The following is a 17,449-nucleotide window of genomic DNA, read 5'->3' as shown; positions in this document are numbered from 1 at the left end:
TTAGGGAGAAGCAGCATGGTTCCATGACTAGAGATGTGTACTGGGACTCTACAGATCAGTGTTCAATTCTTGATGCTACCACAGACTTCTTTGGTGACTTAACCTCTGTGCTTCACTTCCCCCATCTGTAAAATTGAGATACTGCTTCCTTTTCCTGTCCTATCTACCTAGAGTGTGAGTTCTTCGGGGCAGGGACTTTCTCTGTCTAGCACAATGGGGCCACATGATCACAGTTGGGTCTGCTAAGTGCTACTGTAATAAATAGAATTACTGTGAAATAGAGGAGGGTGAGAAGAGATTGGTGAGGAGAATGAAGTAGGAAAGATAAGCTTAGTCAAAATGGGCTTTAATGAGGGAGCAGTTTGGCAAACTATTTCAAGCATAGGGGGAGGCATACGAAAGAAGTAGCATTTAACCTCCTCCTAAATAATATGCTATGGATTTCATGTAGCCAGACAAAGAGGCTACATGGTGAGTGTATGTGTGTGCAGCATGGCCTAGTTAACGTTGCTGTAGGAACACTAACTTCAGCATTCCCTGACTTTTGTATGTGCAATTTCTCAGCTTGAGTGCTGTATTAACAGAACAGAACATATTTTTTTCCACGTTGAGGGGAGAGAGATTCTGCTTCTTAAGGAGGACCCTCTCCTTAGCGTTTTCCATATACACACCTAGATCCACCACACTGGCCCCCTTCCCTGGCCTATGGACTCAGGGCCTGATCTTGCAAGGTGCCAAGTGCTGTCAGTTACACTGATGTCAGGCCCTTTATTTCCCCATGGGATCAGGGTCCAAGTTTCATTCATTAGATGACCCAGCACATCTAATGTGGCACTGGGGTGATACCAGTTGCGTTAGAGGTTTCATTTTACTTTAATGGGGGTAGTGTGGCCTTTACACATTAAATGTTTCAGTACATTTAATGCAGGGGACCTAGATGCTTTGTTCAGTGGGGGGGAAAAGGAGTTTTCTCCTGCCTAAAGAGGGAGAGAAAGGAGCTACAAGTTCCTAACAGCTAATTGTCCCAGGACATGCCTGGTGCTAGGCCCGGCCACATTCCATGTTTAATCATTGGCAGCACCTCTTCTTTTTTTCCCCAGGGGTTGAGGTTCCTGTATAGGGTGTTGTCTCTGGTCTTTTCTTTCCTCCCGAGGAACAAGCAGAGGTGTGCCTGTGACATGGGGCACACAGGGTGGTTCTAGAGAGAAGACCAAAGACACCCACTCCAGGAAGGAGCTCTTCCTTACTTGCAGACCAATTCCTAGGCAGCAGTATCTCCTCTTCTTCTGCCATCAGTCCCTGACTCCGATGTCTCAGGAAGGAGTCCTGGTTCCCAGGAACAAGCACTTACTGCATGTCCAGTAGGCAACTTTTTATTCTGGAACAATACGGGTTAGTGCAGTATTGCGAGTCCAGCTGTCTCAGCTCGTTCAGGATCCTGTTAAGGTGTAACTAAAACTGCAATGAAAGCTTCTCTGCTACTTATGCATAAACATATCATTTGAACTTTGAAATATCCTAAACCGTCCTTCCTTCCCCTTCTGAGTACCTCACTTATTCTTCCACTGTGCAGTAAATTAGCCAACAAAAAAGTCATTAACCATTCTAGCAATGGAGAAAATATGTATTTGTATTTCCATTGCTACAACTGGATAATGGCTAAGAAACCTTAGCTCAAACATTCACCAGATAAATGGTTCCCTTTAAGCCAAGACCCCAAATTGAAAGTTTGAGTCTCAAAGGAACATTTTTGAGGAAGTTAGTGATTGGAAAAGGGGGGTTGTGATAGGAAAAATTTTTTAGCCTTTTCTGCAAGCTACGCTGTGAAGGTATTGTGTGTTCAGTACATGAAACAAGTCACATAGAGTCTGAAGTCCAAAGTTTGGATCCAGTCCAAACTTCCCCAAAGGTTGAAGGTTGCTTAATCTAGTTGGCTATAGAGCTATGAACCAGCTACACAATTTGTCTTGAGATGAGAACTTCTCTGAAATTTGAGGGGGTTCGGCTTAGGCTCATTTCTAAAAATAAGGGCAATCAAATTGTATGCTTCTGGGGTCAGGTGTGTGGTTTGTAGATGAATGGTCATCTTTGTCTCAGACATGAGGTGGGATTGTTGCCGGAGGCAGGATGCCAAAAGAGATGGAGCAAAGGTCTGAGTTCATTCAGCAAATCTACCTAAATGCTGCCACTTGAGCAAATCAACAAATGCTGCTGAAATGGGCTTCTGAATAGAAGCAATTCTGTAGACTAGATTTCCCAGTGAAGCAATAATCCATATTCTAGAGTTTGAAGCAGAACTGGTTTAGCAATGGCTGTTAGTTTCTTTTGTCAGATTGCTTTTCAGCCAGTACAATAGGCCAATCTTGCCTTTACGGATTTTGAAACAGGTGCAGCTTGATCAGCAAGAGGAAAAATCTGTGGGGGGTGTGTGTGTGTGTGTGTGTGTGTTTGTTTTTAAACAACCACCCAGTTTATCTTGAAACCACCTTAACGCTGCACCATTCTGGCATTTAAAAGTAATGCCAAGACCTGCACGTTATTTATTTCTCAGCAAAGTGATTATTGTGATCTGAAATATGACTGATCGCTGAAGGTGTAATAGCGCTTTGAAGTCCCGGTGCAGCCTCATGAAATGCGTAACACTATTGTCTGCACATAGTTTATACTTACTGTACTGCAAACTGGGGGAAAGATTGGCTAGTTTCTGCTGGGGCACTCATTACTAGGGAAACGACCATCAGTGTTATGGGGGAGGCCTGCACCATTGGAGAAAAGTCCAGCCTATGTTACGTGGGGGTGAGTGCCCCAGGAAAAGGGCCAGTTGTCATTTCAGGGTTTGTACTACTGGGGAAAGGCTTTCACAGACATGAGTGCAAGGCAGTTCTTACCAGCCCCTGTTCACACAGGTCTCAGCATATTTCCCTTCCTCTTCAGAAAGGCACACAGGGGAACCCACTCATCTCACACCCAGATGGGTTCAACGGTGCAGCTGTCAGGCCTGTGTGCCACTGCAGATCCAGAGGGAATGCTTCATGGACAGGGTCTGATTAGGAGGTGGAGGCTGGAGATGTATGGGAAACCCTAGTCATACACCCACAGTGTGTCTCCTCGTCCTCCACCCATCACCAGTAGCATAGGCTGCTTCCTCACTCTGCGCCCCTCTGGTGGGGGGCAGAGTCCACAGAACGATTGATTAGTGCTGCTCCGAATAGCATTAATATGGGTCGTTTGTACATAGTGCCCCAGAAATAATCGGAGCGGGGGAGGGGGAGGTAAACCAAAGGCCTAGACGTCTTAGCAGTCCCCAGTGCATGCACACCTGCACAAACACAATGGGGTCAGCCATTCTGCACTCAGTAACGTGGCTGCAGGTCCAGGGTCCTGACCTCTGCTCCATCTCCAAGGATGTGCCATTAATCACTTCACTGCACACAGCGGGCCAGCGTAGATTCCCTGGGGTGAGATAAACAGCTGCTGATGGGTAAGTATTTATCTCTCTCCTCCACCCATGGGGGTGGAGCTCTAAGAAGCACTCTCCCCACAGGACTATGCCATGGAGAAAAGAAGGTTTCAGAGTAGCAGCCGTGTTAGTCTGTATTCGCAAAAAGAAAAGGAGGACTTGTGGCACCTTAGAGACTAACCAATTTATTTGAGCATGAGCTTTCGTGAGCTACAGCCCACTTCATCGGATGCATTTATATTTAAAATATATAAAATCTCCTCATTGTATTTTCCGCTGAATGCATCCGATGAAGTGAGCTGTAGCTCACGAAAGCTCATGCTCAAATAAATTGGTTAGTCTCTAAGGTGCCGCTAGTACTCCTTTTCTTTTTGGAGAAAAGAAGGATTCCCAGCTGATGCAAGGCTGCAGCATCTCACAGCATGGGAGTGTTCCCTATAGTAGATTAGCTGATCTGTCCAGTCTAGTTTAAATATCCTGAGTGATGGGCCTTCCACCCTTCCTTTGGGACCCTATTCTACAGCTTCTGAGAGCTCACTGTCATCCTGAATTTTGCTTCTTCATTTCACTTCCAGTGATTCCCCTCCTTGATGTTAACAGCCTTTGAATATCTGAAACTGTCTATCCTTGGTTTCAGAGTCACAGCCGTGTTAGTCTGTATCTGCAAAAAGAAAAGGAGTACTTGGGGCACCTTAGAGACTAACCAATTTATTAGAGCATAAGCTTTCGTGAGCATCCGATGAAGTGAGCTGTAGCTCACGAAAGCTTATGCTCTAATAAATTGGTTAGTCTCTAAGGTGCCACAAGTACTCCTGCTCTATCCTTGTGGAGTGGCCACTTAGCCAGGCTGTTATAATGGTCATCCTTTAAAACACTTCAGTAACAGGTTCCCAAAGTTCATGGAGCTCTTGCTGGTGGGCAGTGGAGAGCTTGTTGGTTAGATGGTACCACCTGTCCACCCCCAGGACTCTCTTGGCATTCTCATCACTCCCACAGAGTATCTGTTTCTTTGTCCCTAGCTGGATGTCGACTGGCTATTTGCTACATGCTAGAATTCCATGCTAGGCTTTGTTGCTGACATGTCACAGGGATTGTGAGTTGTAGAATTCTTGTTTTGTTTTAAGGTCTCTGTGGGGAGAGTGATGCAGAATCTATCTGTCTCTCGCTGGGCATGCTATTAGTGGTGGCAAAGGCATCCAACTAGCAGGGCTGTTGCTTGTATTTCCAGCCCTGTCTGGTCTGTGCCTACTGAGTTGGAAAGGCTTTGTTCCATTATGGTGTTGCATAGGGCGTTGTGAGGCTCTCTGCTTGACCCATGTCACTCGTGAGGGATCTCTACACAGCCCTCCCCTTTTTTGCATCAGAAATCCAGCTTCTGTAGAGAGTGGGCTGGCCCCCTGCCATTCTCTCTCAATACAGCTACTAGGGAATATGGAATCCATGTATGTCCTACAGCCCCAGAATTATCCCCTGACCTCTCTTCAAAGGAGTGGCTGTCCTGTGCAGAAAGGCTGATCCAAAAGCAAGGTGTGGGAGCTGATGGCAGGCATGGGAAACCATGGTGCACTGCATACTCCACAGAGGGTTGGAGAGGAGTGTGCAGCCCCTAAAACTATAGTCACATTGCACCCCACAGGAGCAGCTAATTAAGCAGTGGTCCAAGGTGGGCGGACTGGCCAGAACATAACGCTGTAACTGTATTGTACTGTGTAGTAGAGACTAATTAAGGAAAAGAGAGCCAGACCCCCTGGTACTACGGCCAGACTGAATGCATTATGGACTCTTTCATCAGTGGTATGACCCTGATTTTCCAGTCATATCATTGTGTGCACCACTGATTAATCTGTTTGTACATGAAGAGGATATCCAGGGCCTCAGACTTTCAGCCCCATTTTCAGCTGTGGTGCCTGGCCTGGCCCACTGAGAGATGAATTGGGGGGCCAGGAGAAGACCATTCCCTTTCAGGAGTTTGTGGGGAGTGTGTACAGGGAGATGTGGAAGAATCTGGTCTTAGCAATTCTGATACATAAGGCAGAAGTCATCCATTGTTTCACTGGAGTTACACCAACGGGTAATTTGGCCCATGGGGCTCAGGGAACTCAGGATCCTGGAACTCTAGCCATAAATGCATCAAATTAATAACTTCCTCCAGGGCTGAGGAGGGGAGTCACTGCAATGTGCAATATCTGACATTCATGCAGACGGGCAGGGAAGGTTAGGGGGCAGGACCAGGGGATTATCAGCATATTGAAGAGCTCAGTACAGGCTGCTCTGTGGGAGATGGAGCCAGAAACTGCTAAAGGGTTAAAATAAATCATAATAGGATGAGCTGTTCTCTTAGTGTGTGTGACTGGGGAGGGGAGAGAGTGCGAGAGCACGAGCAAACGGAATAGAGACCTGCAACCAGGGAGACAGACACAGCTGTGGCCGGGGGACTTTCTCTTCGCCTGGCTGCCCAGTGCTATCAGAGGCTTTGTAGAATGTACTGCCTGCTTCTGTCTGACGAGAACCCATCAGAAAATTTCTCCATGGCTCAGAGTGGGGCCATGTGTGACAGCTACCCACCCCGAGGGAGGCAGCCAGGCTTTCTTCCAGCTGCCTCACTTCTCCTTTCTCACAGACCCCTTTTGAAACAGCCCTTTTTATGGCTTTAAAGTGAAGGCTGGTGGCTGGAGCTGTATTCCTTGGGGAAACCCAGCTTTTAGGTGGTAGACCTGGGAGAGGGGCAGAATCCCTCGACACTGCAGCGGGCATATGCAATACTAAGCCACCCTTCCCCGCTTGCCCGTACATTTCACCTCTTGGCGTGCCCCACGTGATGTTCAGATTTGTTGTATGTTTAGCCCCGAGACGAATCCCCTCTGTTTGTGCTCAGTTGGTCTGTTCCTCTCATGACACTGGTGCTGTCTTGAGGTTAGAGTTGCGATTTTTGTGCGCTTTGCCTAGAGATTTCCATGGGAAAACCATTTAATTTCAGAATATGAACGAGAGGCTGCTAGACAACTCTCTGACACCACATTCTACAGGCCATTACCCACTGAGGGTTACCAAAAGAAACTACACCATCTGCTCAAGAAACTCCCTAAAGAAGCACAGGAACAAATCTACACAGATACACCCCTAGAGCCCCAGCCAGGGGTATTCTATCTGCTACCCAAAATCCATAAACCTGGGAATACTGGACGCCCCATCATCTCAGGCATTGGCACCTTGACAGCAGGATTATCTGACTATGTAGATTCCCTCCTCAGGCCCTATGCTACCAGCACTCCCAGCTATCTTCGAGACACCACTGACTTCCTGAGGAAACTACAATCCTTTGGCAATCTTCCAGAAAACCCCATCCTGGCCGCTATGGATGTAGAAGCCCTCTACACGAACAGTCCACACAAAGCTGGACTACAAGCCATCAGGAATAGCATCCCCGATACTTTCACGGCAAACCTGGTGGCTGAACTTTGTGACTTTGTCCTCACCCACAACTATTTCAGATTTGGGGACAATTTATACCTTCAAGTCAGCGGGACTGCTATGGGTACCCGCATGGCCCCACAGTGTGCCAACATTTTTATGGCTGGCTTAGAACATCGCCTCCTCAGCTCTTGTCCCCTACCGCCCCTACTCTACTTGCGCTACATTGATGACATCCTCATCATCTGGATCCATGGGAGGAGGCCTGTCATAACCATAGGGGTAGCCTAAATTCCTCCTTCCCTGTAAGGGGTTAAGAAGCTCAAGTAACCTGGTTGGCACCTGACCAAAGGAACCAATGGGGACAAAAGATACTTTCAAATCTGGTGTGGGGGAGAGGTTTTGTTTTGGGTTCTTTGTTTCTGTGGCCGTTCACTCTTGGGACTAAGAGGGACCGGACATCAATCCATGTTCTCCAAATCTTTCTCAGCAAGTCTCTCATATTTCAAACTTGTAAGTAACAGCCAGGCAAGGTGTACTAGTTTACCTTTGTTTTCTCAACTTGTGAATTTTCCCTTTGCTAGAGGGAGGTTTATCCCTGTTTTGTTGTAACTTGGAAACTAAGGCTAGAGGTGGTTCCTCTGTGCTCTTTGAATTTTCTGCTACTCTGTAAGGTTAACTACCAGCCTAAGTTTACAGAGGTGATTCTTTTACCTTTTTCTCTTTAAATAAAATCCTTCTTTTTAAGAACCTGACTGAGTTTTCCATTGTTCTAAGACCCAGGGGTCTGGGTCTGTAGTCCTTTTGTAACCAATTGGTGAGGATACATGCTCAAACCTTCCCCAGGAAAGGGGGTGTAGGCTTAGGGGAATAGGACTCCAAGTGGTCCTTTCCCTGATTGTTTGTTAAATCACTTGGTGGTGGCAGCAATCCCAAGGCAAGAAAGGAATCTGTGCCTTGGGGAAGTTTTAACCTAAGCTGGTAAGAATAAGCTTAGGGGGTCTTTCATGCGGGTCCCCACATCTGTACCCCAGAGTTCAGAGTGGGGAAGGAACCCTGACAAGGCCCTTGAGGAATTCCACCAGGATTTCAACAATTTCCACCCCACCATCAACCTCAGCCTGGACCAGTCCACACAAGAGGTCCACTTCCTAGACACTACAGTGCTAATAAGCGATGGTCACATGACCACCACCCTATACTGGAAACCTACTGGCAGCTATACTTACCTACATGCCTCCAGCTTTCATTCAGACCACATCACACAATCCATTGTCTACACGCTCTAAGATACAACCGCATTTGCTCCAATCCCTCAGACAGAGACAAACACCTACAGGATCTCTATCAAGCGCTCTTAAAACTACAATACCCACCTGGTAAAGTGAAGAAACAGATTGACAGAGCCAGAAGGGTGCTCAGAAGTCACCTACTACAAGACAGGCCCAATAAAGAAAGTAACAGAACACCACTAGCCGTCACCTACAGCCCCCAACTAAAACCTCTCCAGCGCATCATCAAGGATCTACAACCTATCCTGAAGGACGATCCCTCACTCTCACAGACCTTGGGAGACAGACCAGTCCCCGCTTACAGACAGCCCCCCAACCTGAAGCAAATACTCACCAGCAACCACACACCACACAACAGAGCCACTAACCCAGGAACCTATCCTTGCAACAAAGCCCGTTGCCAACTGTGTCCACATATCTATTCAGGGGACACCATCATAGGGCCTAATCACATCAGCCACACTATCAGAGGCTCGTTCACCTGCACATCTACCAATGTGATCTATGCCATTATGTGCCAGCAATGCCCCTCTGCCATGTACATTAGCCAAACCGAACAGTCTCTACGTAAAAGAATAAATGGACACAAATCTGACATCAGGAATTATAACATTCAAAAACCAGTTGGAGAACACTTCAATCTCCCTGGTCACTCAATAACAGACCTAAAAGTGGCAATTCTTCAACAAAAAAATTTCAAAAACAGACTTCAACGTGAAACTGCTGAACTGGAATTAATTTGCAAACTGGACACCATCACATTAGGCCTGAATAAAGACTGGGAGTCTGAATAAAGACTGGTTGGGTCTTTACAAAACCTAAACCTAATTTCCCCCATCCTAATTTCCCCCTACTGTTACTCATACCTTCTTGTCAACTGTTTGAAATGGGCCATTCTCATTAACACTACAAAAGTTATTTTTCCTCCCTTGGTATGCTATTGTTAATTGAATTGTCTCATTAGATTGACCTCACACTTGGTAAGGCAACTCCCATCTTTTCATGCATTTATACCTGCTCCTGTATTTTCCACTCCATGCATCTGATGAAGTGGGTTCTAGCCCACGAAAGCTTATGCCCAAATAAATTTGTTAGTCTCTAAGGTGCCACAAGGACTCCTTGTTGTTTTTGCTGATACAGACTAACATGGCTACCACTCTGAAATCATTTAATTTTGGTGTCTCTTAGCATCCCCGTAAAACTGGGCAAATTAATGTTGTGAGCATTGATTTATGTTTGTAAAGCGTGTTGAACTCCTCATAGAAAAAGTGCCATGGAAGGGCAAACGCTGATGATACAACCTGTGGGCTTTTCAAATTGTCTGCCTTGATCTATTCCCCCTTAGTAATGGCCCCAAACCCTGTGGTATCACAAATATAAGCTGTAGTATTTTGGACCTGACTGTAGAATGTTGTTCTCCCTAAAATAAGGACTCCTAGTTTCACAGCTGCTTTGCTGCCTAAACTGAAATGCAGAAGCAGCACAATGGCCAGAAGAAAAGAGTGAGGTTAGTGGAATAGGTGAGAGACCAGAGTTAACCATTACGAATGTCTTTTTCTTGGAGCATTAATGACCCCATGATGGGTTATATATATTGTCTGTCTGTCTCTATGTCTAGAGCTCTAGACATATGGCTTTACAATCAATTTTCCTTCCAAACACAGGATGTATTTATTATTCCTGTCCCTCTGAGATCTTTGAGGGTAAATGGCAACAGTGCTTAGTGCCCATGACAGTTCTGGTTCCTCCTCCTTTCCTGCTAAGCTCTATAGCTCTCTGTCTCACTTGTCATAGTCCAAAGAAAAGACATTTTTGCATGCTGTAGTATAATCTGTGGAATTCACAGCCACAGGGTTTTGTTAAGGCAAATTGCTTACAAAAAGGATTTGATGTTTATATGAGCAAGAAAATAGCATCTTCAGTGACACTAACTCTATGATAAAAATGACAAGGCCTTTCAGTCCTCATGCTTCAGGGCAGAAACTGATCTGGCAGATGGGGTCAGGAAGAATTTTCCCTCCATGGTTCAGTATTGTACAGTGAGTGCATTGTGGAGAATATATGCCTTCCTGAGAAGCATCTAGGACTGGCCACTGTTGGACACAGATTTCTGGGCTAGGTAGACCTTTGCTCTGTCCCCTTATGGCAAGGCCTGTGTGTCTAGTTTTCTCCCTGCAGCTCAGCCAGCTCTCCTGAACAGTGAGACCTGAGAGCTGATCCAGTGGATTTCACACTGTGTTTCAGGTGCCTTTGCCCAGAGAAGTCTCCATCCCCATGAGCCTTCGTTCTGATGCAGCCAATGGTCATGCAGGGATGCTCCTACACCCTCCCACGATGTCATGATTGGCATATAGCAGACCACTCACATCACAGCAGCACCACCCACTCTCAATCTCAGGTAAGCCCTGAGGTAAGTGAGGACATGAGATACCGGGAGGAAGCACGAGCAGGAGAACGCGAGAGGAGAGGGCTCGTGCCTCATACTGAGAAAGAGGGACGATCAGCGAGTTATCTTAAGTGCCTATACACAAATGCAAGAAGCCTGGGAAACAAGCAGGGAGAGGGATTGGGGAGGAATAGCTCAGTGGTTTGAGCTTTGGCCTGCTAAACCCAGGATTGTGAGTTCAATCCTTGAGGGGGCCATTAGGGATCTGGGGCAAAAATTGGGGATTTGTCCTGCTTTGAGCAGGGGGTTGGACTAGATGACCTCCTGAGGTCCCTTCCAACCCTGATATTCTATGATTCTATGAACTGGAAGTCCTGGCACCATCAAGTAATTATAATGTGATTGGAATAATAGAGACTTGGTGGGATAACTCACATGACTGGAGTACTGTCATGGATGGATATAAATTGTTCAGGAAGGACAGGCAGGGCAGAAAAGGTGGGGGAGTTGCACTGTATGTAAGGGAGCAGTATGACTGCTCAGAGCTCCGGTATGAAACTGCAGAAAAACCTGAGAGTCTCTGGATTAAGTTTAGAAGTGTGAACAACAAGGGTGATGTCGTGGTGGGAGTCTACTATAGACCACCAGACCAGGGGGATGAGATGGACGAGGCTTTCTTCCGGCAACTAATGGAAGTTACTAGATCGCAGGCCCTGGTTCTCTTGGGAGACTTCAATCACCCTGATATCTGCTGGGAGAGCAATACAGAGGTGCACAGACAATCCAGGAAGTTTTTGGAAAGTGTAGGGGACAATTTCCTGGTTCCTCCTGGAGGAACCAAGTAGGGGCAGAGCTCTTCTTTACCTGCTGCTCACAAACTGGGAAGAATTAGTAGGGGAAGGAAAAGTGGATGGGAACCTGGGAAGCAGTGACCATGAGATGGTTGAGTTCAGGATCCTGACATGAGGAAGAAAGGAGAGCAGCAGAATACAGATCCTGGATTTCAGAAAAGCAGACTTTGACTCCCTCAGGGAACTGATGGGCAGGATCTCCTGGGAGAATAATATGAGCGGCAAAGGAGTCCAGGAGAGCTGGCTGTATTTTAAAGAATCATTATTGAGGTTACAGGGACAAACCATCCCGATGTGTAGAAAGAAATAAACATGGCAGGCAACCAGCTTGGCTTAACAGTGAAATCCTTGCTGAACTTAAACACAAAAAAGAAGCATACAAGAAGTGGAAGATTGGACAAATGACCAGGGAAGAGTATAAAAATATTGCTCAGGCATGCAGGAGTGAAATCAGGAAGGCCAAGTCACACTTGGAGTTGCAGCTAGCAAGAGATGTTAAGAGTAACAAGAAGGGTTTCTTCAGGTATGTTAGCAACAAGAAGAAAGTCAAGGAAAGTGTGGGTCCCTTACTGAATGAGGGAGGCAACCTAGTGACAGAGAATGTGGAAAAAGCTAATGTACTCAATGCTTTTTTTGCCTCTGTCTTCACGAACAAGGTCAGCTCCCAGACTGCTGCACTGGGCAGCACAGCATGGGGAGAAGGTGACCAGCCCTCTGTGGAGAAAGAAGTGGTTCGGGACTATTTAGAAAAGCTGGACGAGCACAAGTCCCTGGGGCCAGATGCGTTGCATCCGAGAGTGCTAAAGGAGTTGGCGGATGTGATTGCAGAGCCACTGGCCATTATCTTTGAAAACTCATGGCGACCGGGGGAAGTCCTGGATGACTGAAAAAAGGCTAATGTAGTGCCCTTCTTTAAAAAAGGGAAGAAGGAGGATCCTGGGAACTACAGACCAGTCAGCCTCACCTCAGTCTCTGGAAAAATCATGGAGCAGGTCCTCAAGGAATCAATTCTGAAGCACTTAGAGGAGAGGAAAGTGATTGGATTCACCGAGGGCAGGTCATGCCTGACTAATCTAATTGCCTTCTATGACGAGATAACTGGCTCTGTGGATGAGGGAAAAGCAGTAGACGTGTTATTCCTTGACTTTAGCAAAGCTTTTGACACGGTCTCCCACAGTATTCTTGCCAGCAAGTTAAAGAAATATGGGCTGGATGAATGGACTATAAGGTGGATAGAAAGCTGGCTAGATTGTCGGGCTCAACGGGTAGTGATCAATGGCTCCATGTCTAGTTGGCAGCTGGTATCAAGTGGAGTGCCCCAAGGGTCGGTCCTCGGGCCGGTTTTGTTCAATATCTTCATTAATGATCTGGAGGATGGTGTGGATTGCACCCTCAGCAAGTTTGCAGATGACACTAAACTGGGAGGAGAGGTAGATATGCTGGAGGGTAGGGATAGGATACAGCGGGCCCTAGACAAATTAGAGGACTGGGCCAAAAGAAATCTGATGAGGTTCAACAAGGATAAGTGCAGAGTCCTGCACTTAGGACGGAAGAATCCCATGTACCGCTACAGACTAGGGACCAAATGGCTAGGCAGCAGTTCTGTAGAAAAGGACCTAGGGGTTACAGTGGACAAGACGCTGGATATGAGTCAACAGTGTGCCCTTGTTGCCAAGAAGGCCAATGGCATTTTGGGATGTATAAATAGGGGCATTGCCAGCAGATTGAGGGACTTGATCGTTCCCCTCTATTCGACATTGGTGAGGCCTCTTCTGGAGTACCTATGATTAGGGGTCTGGAACACATGACTTATGAGGAGAGGCTGAGGGAACTGGGATTGTTTAGTCTGCGGAAGAGAAGAATGAAGGGGGATTTGGTAGCTGCTTTCAACTACCTGAAAGGGGGTTCCAAACAGGATGGATCTAGGCTGTTCTCAGTGGTAGCAGATGACAGAACAAGGAGTAATGGTCTCAAGTTGCAGTGGGGGAGGTTTATGTTGGATATTAGGAAAAACTTTTTCACTAGGAGGGTGAAGCACTGGAATGCGTTACCTAGGGAGGTGGTGGAATCTCCTTCCTTGGAGGTTTTTAAGGTCAGGCTTGACAAAGCCCTGGCTGGGATGATTTAGTTGGGGATTGGTCCTGCTTTGAGCAGGGGGTTGGACTAGATGACCTCCTAAGGTCCCTTCCAAACCTGATATTCTATGATTCTATGATTCTAAGAGTGCCAGGGCTCATTAACGATCACACCTTTTCTCTTTCAATTCAGAGTTTTGGTGACAGTTGCCAGACTTCTGTTATTTATAGCAAAGTGGCACCTCCTACATTCCTGTTAGTGGTGGGGATGTTATTTCCTCCGTCTTCCCCAGCTTCTACTTAGCATGTTCTACTCATATAGCACTTTCCAGATGCACAGTGCTTCACAAACAAGAGATGGGCTTGAGTGACAATGTGCAGTGTTGGGATCAGTTCTGGGTTTCAAACCTCCACCACCAAAAATTGTGTGTGGAGATGTGTGGGTGGATGGGGCTGAGGGAGTCTCTGTTGTCATCTCTCGTGATTTGATGGTTAGTCTCGCAATATTTGTTTTTCTTGAAGTCCCAGCTCCTGATGCATGTGACTTGAGGGGCAGGAGGAATTCAGCTATCATTTTTTAAAAAAGGAAGTTTCTGCAGAGAAGAGGTGGAAAATGTGACCCTGGTGCTAAAGGCTCAGAAGGCAAAGAAAAAAATCCAACTGTTTTTAAGTCTCATGATTTTTAAGCTGATCTCATGATTCTTTGGGGCCTGCCTTATGATTTTTGAACACTTGGGGCTGGCAATATTGGTGGGATTGCAGAATCTACTTCCCTTCGGCCCTTTTGGAAATCCCAGGTCTTTGGTTAGGAGCAGGCCTGTGCTATTCTTGGCTACATGGGCTGGGGCCAGTAGCTATCCTAAGGGGGTTTCTGACCTGCATGGCCTGTGTGTCCCTCACATACTGCGTCAGTGCTCACTGGATGTGTGTTTGCCTTGCACTTCTTGTGCTGAACGTAGCCAAGGCTGGCAGTTTGTCCTGCCTGCAAAAGGGGAATGAGCCAGTTAACCCAAGACCCCAGCCGATGGCGGAGAAGGCACAGAAGAGCCTGCATTGCTTGTCTGATCTGGAGGTTCAGCAGAGATTCTTCAGGGCTCTTTCCCTTCCGCCCTTCACTGCCCCTTTCCGTTCCCTCTCCCTCTGGCTGAAGAGTGCTGGACCAGCGCCCTGTGGAAACAGCAGTGCTGATCTGAGGGAAGCAAGCCCCCTTTGGCCTCAGCACTCCTCTTCTACAGCAGAGGTTCTTAAACATTTTCTTTCTGAGGCTGCCCCCCAACATGGTATAAAAACTCCACAGCCCACTTGTGCCACAGTAACTGGTTTTCTGCCTATAAAAGCCAGGGCTGGCATTAGGGGGTAGCAAGCAGGGCAATTGCCTGGGGCCCCATGCCAGAGGGGCTCCCACAAAGCTACATTGCTCAGGCTTCAGCCTCAGCTGACAAGGCTCAGGGACCTGGGCTTCAGCCCCACGCAGTGGGCCTTCGGCTTTCTGCCCTGGGCCCCAGCAAGTCTAATGCTGGCCCTGCTTGCAGGCCCCCCTGAAACCTGCTCGAGGCCCCCTACAGGGCCCTGGACCCCTGGTTGAGAACTACTGTTCTACAACACACCCAGGTGTTTTTTGCTGGCTCCAAGGAGTTCAGGATGGCTGAGTCTGGGGCTGGATCCCAGCACCATGTGTTGCCGTTGCACTGGCTGCCCCAGCATGGAGATCTGCAGCTCAGGGGAGAGAAGCTGGGGGAAGTGTGAGAAACTGGCATCTGTCTGTCTGAGCCAGTTCCCAGGCTGGAAGCGGGGCTCATAGATGAGCCCGTGACTTTTCCCTGCTGGTTCTGAGTCAGTGTTTATGTGGAGGGGGTGGCTGTTATGTAGCTATTACCAGGAGCGTGTAAGGGGGTTAATAAACGACCCAGCAGATTCAACAAGGAGCAGAGGGTTGGAGGGAGAGCAGAGTGAGCTGAGCAGCAACCTCCACTGCCTCCTGCCTGCCATGAACATGCTGAGGAGCTATCCGTGGGTCGGGCTGACTCTCCGTGGGGGTACAGGAGTGGAAGAAGGAATAAGCAGGGAAACAGACAGAGGCAAGGGCAACCTCAGGGACACTTGCAACAATCAGCAGCTGCACTGGAGAGAGGGCGTACGAGGGGCACTCGTTGCTCTGGGCTTATAATCACTCACCCAAAGCCTCTCCTGACTTCTGTGCTGCACAGGGCTAGAGTATTTAACTCCACATGCAGGCAGAGTGCCAGGCCACTGGCTTGCTCTGCTTGCAGGGCAGCGATCTTAATAGCAGCTCTGCCGTCCACCCTCCAAATACCGTGCACTATCTGCCCCCTTCCTGGGACGGGCCTTACTCAGGGTTGCTGGCGTCGCTATTGTCTTGGCTTCAGAGTCCAGGGATCCCACTGGGTTGGTGAAAACTGAAGAGCGTGTTGGTGTGAGAGCCCCCTGATTGCAAAGGGCAGCCCAGCACAGAGGGAGGGAGGAGGGGACAAATGGGTAGAGATGGCAGGCATGCAGAGAGAGAGAGAGAGAGAGAGAATGAGAGAGACCAATGGGAAGAGGGAGAGATACAGGGAGCTTTTTCATAGTGTTCCTGTAGGTGGAACTGAGCATGGAAACAATGCCGAGCTGCAGAAACTCCAGAGAACTCTGTGGGAGACAGATGGGAACGGGGACGAAATCCTTTTGGCAAAAACAAGATGTTTTCCCTGGGTACAGATGGGTGTGAGCCAAGCCCAGGAATGTTGATGTTGACATGTGAGGGAGTCTGGCCCAGGGAGTCCCAGCTGTGAAGGAGGGGAGTGCTGAATCTGCAGAGGGGCTTCCCCTTCCCACCCCTTCTGTCCCTAAGGCAGGCCCTGGCCATCACTGTGATGCACACCTCTGCTGGGGCTCACCCAGGTGAGCTCATGGCTTGTCCAGGAGGTGTGGGCCAGGGCAGATGCTTCTCCACTGAGGCTCTTGACAGGGTTTCTGGTAGCAATAGGGAACCCCTGTGGCTCTTTCAGTGTAACCTCCCGCCCTCCTTCTCGTATAATGGGGTTTGAGGAGTTTCTGTTTCCACCTCCCATGCTCCCCCCACATCCTGTCCTCTCCCACCATAACGGGACTCAGACAGAGCCCCCAGGTGCGCCCCGGGTCTGTCTAGGGGACTAAAAGCTTGCATTGACTGTTCCTTCAGGAATCTGTCTATTGACGAACAAACGTTGAGACCCCAGCACTCCATTTGCAGTAACCAGAGGACCTGGGGGCTGCTGCACCATTGCCTTTGCTATTACCCAGGGGCCCCGGCCCCGGCCCTGTACAGTGCCACCTTTGCTATTATCCAGGGGCCCCGGCCCCGGCCCTGTACAGTGCCACCTTTGCTATTACCTGGGGTGGCCCTGCCCAGCGCTGTGTTCTCTTATATGTGCAGTGATTTCTTTGAATGTGGCTAGCTGTGGTACCTTCTCCCCCATCAGTGCCTGTCACACACACATGTGCACAGGGTGACTCCTGGTGACACCCTGCCCTCCCTCACACACAGACAGCTGCCGTGGTACCCGTGGGGGTTAAGGCAGGTTGGAGGGAGCTGGAATTCCACCCAGACAAAGCTGTGATTCACTGGCAGAGCAGCTGCTGCCGCCGCCTCCCTCCAGATTCCTGGGGGGTCAGTAAACAGGGCAGCAGCTCCTCTCAGCCCCCCCATCCTGCTCCTTGCCCGCCCTCTGGTCTCTTCCACCCTTCTTCTCTTCCCTGTGGTGCTGCTTGCCTTTCTCCTGCTGCTGTCTGCCTGGTGCTGGGTGATGGCACTGGGAAGAGAGGGGGACAATGTTCTCTCCCGTGCAGCTGGTGGGCAGCCACGCCATGGATCCCTGGCTCTGCACAGGTAGGGGACGCGCTCCACAGCCTCTGTGTGTGTGTGTGTGTGTGTGTGTGTGTGCACACAGCTAAAAATACAGCTGTTCACATGCATCTGACTTCTGGAGGGAGAA

The 17,449-nt window shown here is 48.4% G+C and overlaps 1 protein-coding gene across 2 annotated transcripts in view; it reads left to right on the top strand.

Moving 5' to 3' along the window:
* Positions 1-10,453: 10,453 nt before the first annotated feature.
* Positions 10,454-17,449, top strand: part of DRP2 (dystrophin related protein 2) — a 29,770-nt gene continuing 22,774 nt past the window's right edge. Inside the window, exons 1-2 of one of the 2 annotated variants that reach the window (XM_077826207.1) lie at positions 10,454-10,561; positions 16,594-16,613. In XM_077826207.1, the coding sequence (XP_077682333.1) occupies positions 10,454-10,561; positions 16,594-16,613 (128 nt within the window). The remainder of the gene's footprint in view (positions 10,562-16,593; positions 16,614-17,449) is intronic. The other variant, XM_077826206.1, reaches the window with a different exon arrangement.

Source organism: Eretmochelys imbricata, chromosome 9 (genome assembly GCF_965152235.1).
Source record: "Eretmochelys imbricata isolate rEreImb1 chromosome 9, rEreImb1.hap1, whole genome shotgun sequence".
Classification (NCBI taxonomy): Eukaryota; Metazoa; Chordata; order Testudines; family Cheloniidae; genus Eretmochelys; species Eretmochelys imbricata.
The sequence above is the reverse complement of the archived record's forward strand: the minus strand, read 5'-3'. Positions and strand labels throughout refer to the sequence as shown.